The following is an 8040-nucleotide window of genomic DNA, read 5'->3' on the forward strand; positions in this document are numbered from 1 at the left end:
CATATCTATTGGACTCCGTGTGCAGCACATTCTGTTAATTTGATCTTCGGTGATATTTTCAAGGAAAGACCCTTCAGTACTGTCTTTAATCAGGCAATTAGAGTGCATTCCTATATTGTTCAAAGGCTTTTGTTATTGAACATGATGAAGAGATTCACTAAACAAAGAAGCTTGGTGAAACCTGCAAAGACAAGATTTGTTACTGCTTTCTTGACTTTGCATAGGATGTATGAGCAAAAAAGCAATTTGAAGAAGTTGTTTATTTCAGATGAGTACACTAGCAGTGCCTATGGAAGGGAAACTCGAAGGAGAGAATCCGCAGATATTATACTTTCTCCTTCATTCTGGAACAATGTGGTTCATGCATTGAAGATTGGTTGTCCTTTAGTTAAAGTGCTTCATTTGGTGGACGGGGAGCAAAGGCCACCAATGGGCTACCTGTACGAAGCAATTGATAGGGCAAAGGAGGCTATTCAAGCCTCTTTTAGTGACCAAAGAAAATACAAAAGAGTCTTTGAGATCATAGATAAAAGGTGGGATAGTAAACTTCATAGCCCTTTGCATGCAACTGGACTTGTTTTGAACCCGGAACTGTTTTATGACAATGAAGAGAGGATTCTAGGAGATGAACCTTTGTGGAATGGTAAGTTGATACCTGAAGAATCCGTGCAAGATAAAATCACAGAGCAATTTAGTATAGGAATGTCGAGCAACTTTTTGGAAAAAACATGGCCATTAGACAAAGAAAGACGAAGTCACCAGGTGATCGAGTGCTTATATGTTGTTTTATAGTTAATAAGTTAATTCTTTATCAATATAATGTTTTGAAAAATTGTTCTACTTCTACAGTTGAATGGTAGAAGCAATATGGTCATTCCACTCCGGATTTACAAAAGTTTGCCATCAAGGTTCTAAGTCTAACATGTAGCTCATCTGGGTATGAAAGGAATTGGAGCGTGTTTGAGCATGTAAGAACTAATAAGAAAGATTTAGTATATTGAGATAATTAAATTATATCTCAATTGTCCTAATCTTACTAATTACTTATTATTTGTAGATTCATACCAAAAAGAGGAACAAACTAACCTTGAAGCGTCTCAATGATCTAGTCTTCATTAAGTACAATAGAACATTGAGGCGTCGTTACAACACTCGCAATGTAATTGATCCAATTAGATTGGACAACATCGATGATGCTAATGAATGGCTAACTGAAGTCCCGGAAGATCATCCAGTTGAAGAAGTATTTGAGGATACTTCTGATTTCACTTGGGGTGATGTTGCGGAGGCGCGTGAAATTGGGGAGAGGATTTATGGTTTGAGGGGGAGTACCTCAACTTCGAGTTCACAGAGGAAGGGAGAACAGGCAGCTACTTTGTCCCTAGTTGATGAAGAAGATGAAGTTGAAGAAGATGACGAGCAATATAATAATGATAGTGGAATACAAGAATTTGACAATCTTGTAGAAGAATAGGATGCTCATTTTGTGCTTTAATTGATGCTACTCTTTAGTTTTTTAATTGAAGTATTGAACATTTGCTTACAATTATATGTATTGTCTATGCCGTATTTATTTTAAATTATTTTAATTCCGCTTCACTTAAAAAAAGCGAGCGCTTCGCTTCTTGCTTCTCGCTTTTCGTAAAATGGGGGTTGTCGCTTTTCCTCGCTTCACACTCTTCACAACACTGCTTAAAACATACTAAAACCCCAAAAGAAAAAGAAAACAACATAACAAGATCCTATTACGAGCTAGAGCAGCAAAAGCATGATCTCGAATTATTGGCATACAAAAAGGAGAAGTCCAAAGGAAATAAGAAAAAAGAATTATAATGAAAAACAAAGAAAATTACCAGGTCAAGGACATGAACAAGGGACTTAATTCCATTTTCGTCCATGGATTGTATATGTTCCTCCACCCATTTGCCCAGAACAAGGTCCAGCTCCAAATACCCTCTTTGTTTACTACGGTAAATAAGCCTACATCCATACAAGATAAAACCACCGACAACATATTATGAACCTGGCGGAGGAAATTATAACCCACCATACCAAATAGTAAAAAAATAATGTCACCTGTTAAATAAACGTCTTTTGCTCTCTTCATTGGAGAGATCGATATTATTCTGCGATAAAGCCTCGTTGGAAGAAAGGAAACGCGAAAATGTTCCAGCCAAAGGCCTAAACAAGCAAATATAATTAATTTTTTTTTTAAAAAAAAAAAAAGATAAACAGGTAAAGAGGGTAAGAATGTTAGATTTTTCAAACCTGTAAAGATTATGAGATGGGAGCGTGGAGGTTGCAACAGATGACCTGTTAGAGGAATTGAGGATCCGAGGAATGGTGAAGAGAAGTGCCCTTCTTAAATTCGCCATTCTTTTACTCCTACAACTACAGTTGCTTTGAGAATCAAAACTCAAATCAGACTTTGGTTGAGGAGAAGATGTTCTTCGGTTTGGAATTTAAGCTGTAAGGCGGTCTGTCTAACTAATGCGTTGCGTGGCCTTTCGGCTTCCACTTACACCCGCGAGAAATTAAAAAATAGCCATATTTATCGCTGGTCGTTGAAAAATAGCCATGTTTCAAAAGTCAACGAAATTTAGCCACTTTAAATCTGAGCGAAAATACTGTTCAAAATCTGGTAAAATACGCCCGCAAATTTTATGGGAGTTCCAACATAAGTATGATTGAACTCCCGTAAATTTTACGGGAGTTCCAGGATAACTATGCTGGAACTCCCGCAAATAACTATGCTGGAACTCCCGTAAATTTTACGGGAGTTCCAGCAAGTATAATTGTCCAGTATAATATACTGGAGTTTGGAGCACTGGTGCTCCAGTCTCCCGCAAATTTTACAGGAGTTAGCAAAGTATACCAGTCCAGCATAATATGCTGGAGTTCGTACACAAATGCACCAGAACTCCCGTATATTATACTGGACCGGTCCCTGTTGCAGCAAAATAGTGGCTATTTTTTATTGACTTGATAAACGCTGGCTATTTTTCATTGACCAGTGTGAAAACTGGCTATACCATGATATTTTAACCTTAAACCCGCATATGAACACTCAACTTGGGCTGGACGCTTTGTTCGGTAATCGGGCAAAAATTAAAAAATATCAAGATTTACAAGCGGGCAATCAAAAGTAACCACAGTTTTAAAACGAATCAAAATTTAGCCACTTTTTATATAAAGATAAATTTGAACGAAAATACTATTTAAAATCCAAAAAATACTCCAATATAATATACTGGACTTCTAGCATATTATATTGGAGTTCCACTATAATATATCGGTCCAGCATAATATGCTGGAAGTTCATACACAGGTGCTACAATCTCCAGTATATTATGCTGGAACTTTCCGCGTGTTGGAGTTCCAGCATAATATGCTGGAAGTTCATACACGGGTGCACCGATCTCCAATATATTATACTGGAACTTTCCGTGTTGCAGCAAAATAATAGTTATTTTTCAATGACTTTGCAAACGCTTACTATTTTTGAATGACCAGTCCAAAAACTGGTTTCGCTCAAAGTCCGGTTTGATCAGTGAGGCTCACTTCAGGTCTGGCTCGACTTCCCTTAAACTCTATTAATTAGTAGAAGATTTAGTAACTAACTAAATAAGATAATTTTATTTAAAAAAATTACTTTTGTTGTAATGATAATTACTATAAAATTTATTCTTACGTCCTTCTTTGTGAGAGATAATTTAATCAAATTTTAACTTGAGCTGATTTACGGTGACATGTTATAGTTTTAAATTAAGAATTCAAATTATAAATGAAGTTCAATTTAGGACAATTTTTATTTGCCTTCAAAATTCTCAATTTTATGTTTTAAACTTAATTTAATTGCGTTCCAATCTAGTTTCTAATTTAAACTAATAATTCATACAATCCAATAGTATTTGAATTCAACTATAAACTCAAATTATGGGGTTTATTTTTTTTTAAAAAATAGTTATATTATTGTGAATTCAATTTTTCCAAAAGTGTATCAACACATGAGGAAAAAGAACATTAGAAAGGACCTCCTGTTATAAATTTTTGGGAAAATTTCACATAATAATAACTGGGCTTCCTATTTTTTAATTTTATAGCACGTATTTCAGTTTACAACCAACTAGCCCAAAAATAATAGGCTAATACTCAACATTCAACTCCAATAGGTTCTCCAAATTACTATTTAATTTTTAAAAAAGATTGCTCAAGCTTTTATGTTAACTTTCGAATCAATAACCGTGACTCAAATATTAGTTCAACAAACCAAATCCATTTAGGTAGTGAAAATTAGATTTTTAACAAGTTTAAATATGTGGGTTTAAATTCCAAATTTGATTTCATGAGAATTCTGGAACGGGTATTATTTAAACTTGTTAGAAATAGTATAAGGAGGTTGTATAGGGAAAATTTGGACTGGTTTTGGACAAGAATTGCAATTGAAAATCGTGGAAGAAGTTCGTCTACAGATGTTTGTATAAAGGTGTATAAAAGTGTATAATAGTATATAAAATGTGTTTAACATTCATATACACTATTATACAGATTATACAAAATTATACAAAAAACTGTCTTCGTCTTCTTCCTTGCATCTTTTTTGAAATTTAACTCAAATCTTGCTCAAATTTACTCCAAATCACTTCAAATTTAAATCTTGAACTCCTTTTGTTATTTGCAATCAATTGAAACAACACCCAATCCAAACAACTAACAAACTGAAAAAATTATATTTTTAAAAGCAAAGCTTTGAATGGCCTTTAATGGTGGACTTATACTTTTCAATTTTCTCACATTGCAACTAGGTGACACAGGAGGAGAAGCAGAAAATACCCGGCCCCTTGAAGCATATGTAGAAGATGTGAGAAGAAGAGAGAGCGAAAGTGATGGTTGTGAGAATACATATTTAACTCCATAGTTTTTAGAAGCAATGGTTGTAAGAACACTTATTTTGAATTTGCAAGTGCTTTCAAAATATGTACAATATGGGCTAGGTAGAGTAAAACTTAAAAACATGGGCCTTTTTATTATGGTGTTAAGTTATGTGTATTTTCTTGTAATTCTTTCTAAAAAAAAATTCCATGGAAATTGGTAAGATACTAGGAACCCATGTTTAATTATTTTTCCTTTTTTGTTTTATTTATTCAGGTTTATATGGGTGAAGTATTTAATTGAAGGTTGTTCAAACAAACACTGGCGGAGTACAAGGATTGCTCCAAATAAATCGGAAGAAGTACGCGTTTCTGTTACATCAATCGACTCTCCTACCATTCTATCTAACAATTATTCGAACTTAAGCCAAACCAGGAGATGAATGCAGCTGCAGATTAGCTAGAGTTTTGAAGAACAATCGTCGAAGATAATAATAATGGATAAAAAGGAAAAGGCAAAGGAAAGAAAGGAGAAAAGACGCCAAGAGATCTCTCTTCTCCGTACTATTCCATATTCTGATCACCAAAGGTCTGGCTTTTCCAATTTCTATAGTTTTTATTTTTCATTCCTTCTTTACATTTTGGGCTAGATCCTTCATCCAATCGAAATGGCAACATCATTACTTGCCACACTCATGAATATAATGATCATTTTGCATTTTATTAGGAGAGCTTAATTCACACTGTTGCCTCGGCCCACCTTTCAATAATCAAAGATTGAAGATAGAGTTTCCTATTATATACGGTAATAAAGAGGAGGAAAACCATGTGTAAGACCATGCATTATGCAGTCTCTCGCATCTTTGTCTTAGCTTCTCGAGCATAGATTCTTAGAGTTAGTGAGTTCAGAATGTGTGTGATTTTATTATATTAATAAATTTTAAAATTTCTTTTGCATATGTATGTATAGATCGAATCAGAAACAATTGTTTCAATTGAATCCGTAGAAATTTATCCAGCATGGTTAAATTTGGCGGCGACTACTTTTTATGAGCATAACATATCAGAATATCCTCCCTTAGGTTCTTTAATTTGAGCATAACGCTAATTACATGCTACAATATGGTTTTCAGATGGTGGTCATCTGACACTATTGCTGTAGTGACGGGTGCAAATAGAGGAATCGGATTTGAGATTGCTCATCAACTGGCATCACATGGCGTAACTGTAGTTCTTACGTCGCGAGAGACAGCAGTTGGGGAAGAAGCAGTTAAAGTCTTGCAAGAAGGAGGTCTAAATGTGTCATTTCATCAATTGGATATTGTGGATCTTGCATCAGTTCAAGCTTTTTGTGATTGGATTAAAGAAACATATGGTGGCCTAGATATACTGGTATCAATTACTTTGTATTCTGATTGCCACTTATTTTTTGGGGTATTATTTGAAAATTTATCCAATTTCAGCTAATGTGTGGGACTTGTAGATCAACAATGCAGGAGTCAATTTCAATTATGGCAAAGAAAATTCTGTGGAGTTTGCTGAAACTGTTATCCAGACCAATTACTTTGGCACCAAAAATATGATTAAAGCTCTGATTCCGTTAATGAGGCCTTCTTCAGCTGGTGCTCGAATTGTTAGTGTGACCTCACGATTGGGAAGACTTAATAGCAAACGAAATGTAAGTTATTAGACCTCTGTTTATTTCATTCTTGTTCTTGGAATAAGCATCTGTAATAGTTAAGGAGTATAGGAGACCTGCGGGTTTCCCCTTGGCGGACTGTAGCAACCACGACTCGAATTACTGGTCGTTAGAAATCCTCACGTGGTGGATGGATCCCCTCTTTCCACAAGCTAAAAATCCTCTTGTTTTGATGCAGAGAACTACTAACCCTAGCCCCATTTGTTGTGTGTATTAGTCAATCTCCAAACACCCATAATGGTATTTATATAGACTGCACTTAAGGTTAGGGTTAGACAACCTAATAGACCGGCTAATTAGCTAGCTAGCAGTGCACCCCTTATGCGTGTACTAGGCCCCAAAAAACTATTTTTTCCAACAACATCTGAGAATGATCTATTTTTGCTTGATGTTACCAGGGAATTTCAAATGTCAGTGTGAGACAACAACTGGAAGACGTCGACACGCTATCCGAGGAAGTCATCGACAATACTATGAACAAATTTTTGGAACAAGTAAAAGATGGGACTTGGGAATCAGAGGGATGGCCTCATGTTTTCACAGATTATTCATTGTCAAAGCTAGCCGTTAATGCTTACACCAGATTAATGGCAAGGATACTCGAGGAAAGGCCAGAGGGTCATAAAATATATATCAATTGCTATTGTCCGGGTTGGGTGAAAACTGCTATGACTGGTTGGGCTGGGCATGTTTCTCCTGAAGAAGCTGCTGATACTGCAGTCTGGCTTGCTTTGCTCCCTGATCAGTTTGTGAGTGGTAAGTTTTTTGCTGAGAGGCGTGAGATTAACTTTTAAATTGTCAGTGTATACTGATTCCTGAATTAGCGAGGAGTTTCTTTTGCTTTTATGAACAAGAATGTGATGGGAGTTCAGATTCAAGAGAGAAGATTGCTTCATATAAATTTATGTTATTAACTAAAATGCACACAATTGATATTGGTGTGAACAGAAATCTAAAATTGATTGCCTAGAGATGAAAGCGTGACCTGCTTTTTGTATTTTTGGGGTTTTTTGCCCGAAGATATTGATGAAGAGCCATTTATTTGTACTTATAGTTGTTTTTAGAAGTTTTGGCAAGCTTGCTTTTGACCTTTGTAATGGATTTAATAAATTGTATTATGCATTATGTTGTTGTCACGTTTCAGTTTTATAGCCTATAGATATGTTCTGCTTTGGATATAAGTATACTACATATGTTTACCCTTAAATCGGATAACAATTAAATTTGTACGCGGTTTAAGGATACGTAGTTTGATTCAACAAAAAACGATTAAGTATATAAGATAAACGAATTAAACAATCAAACTAATTGCGACGCCGCGGCCAATCCTGAACAGATATCAAACAATGGCCTTGTTCTCGATCGGATCCTCGATTCGAGCTCGATCGTTAATGAAGAACGGGTTAAGTGAACAAGGACTTTAATAGTAGCTAAAAGGCAGAAAATGAATTTGTATTGCTTTGATTTGCG

At 35.4% G+C, this 8040-nt stretch overlaps 2 protein-coding genes across 2 annotated transcripts in view; one reads left to right on the forward strand and one right to left on the reverse strand.

Annotated features, from left to right (window-relative positions):
- LOC109226562 (succinate dehydrogenase assembly factor 2, mitochondrial-like) overlaps window positions 1-2493 on the reverse strand; it is a 7060-nt gene extending 4567 nt beyond the window's left edge. The window contains exons 1-3 of the mRNA XM_019391352.1: window positions 2269-2493; window positions 2077-2181; window positions 1854-1980 (exon numbers count right to left, since the gene is read on the reverse strand). Coding sequence (XP_019246897.1) covers window positions 1854-1980; window positions 2077-2181; window positions 2269-2375 — 339 coding nt within the window. The 5' untranslated portion in view covers window positions 2376-2493. The remainder of the gene's footprint in view (window positions 1-1853; window positions 1981-2076; window positions 2182-2268) is intronic.
- LOC109228161 (carbonyl reductase [NADPH] 1-like) lies at window positions 5218-7695 on the forward strand. Its single transcript, XM_019393338.1, has 4 exons — window positions 5218-5460; window positions 6005-6263; window positions 6355-6549; window positions 6969-7695. The coding sequence occupies exons 1-4, from the start codon at window positions 5369-5371 to the stop codon at window positions 7362-7364; spliced, it is 942 nt and encodes a 313-aa protein (XP_019248883.1). The 5' UTR covers window positions 5218-5368; the 3' UTR covers window positions 7365-7695.

Source organism: Nicotiana attenuata, chromosome 6, assembly GCF_001879085.1.
Source record: "Nicotiana attenuata strain UT chromosome 6, NIATTr2, whole genome shotgun sequence".
NCBI classification, from domain to species: Eukaryota; Viridiplantae; Streptophyta; class Magnoliopsida; order Solanales; family Solanaceae; genus Nicotiana; species Nicotiana attenuata.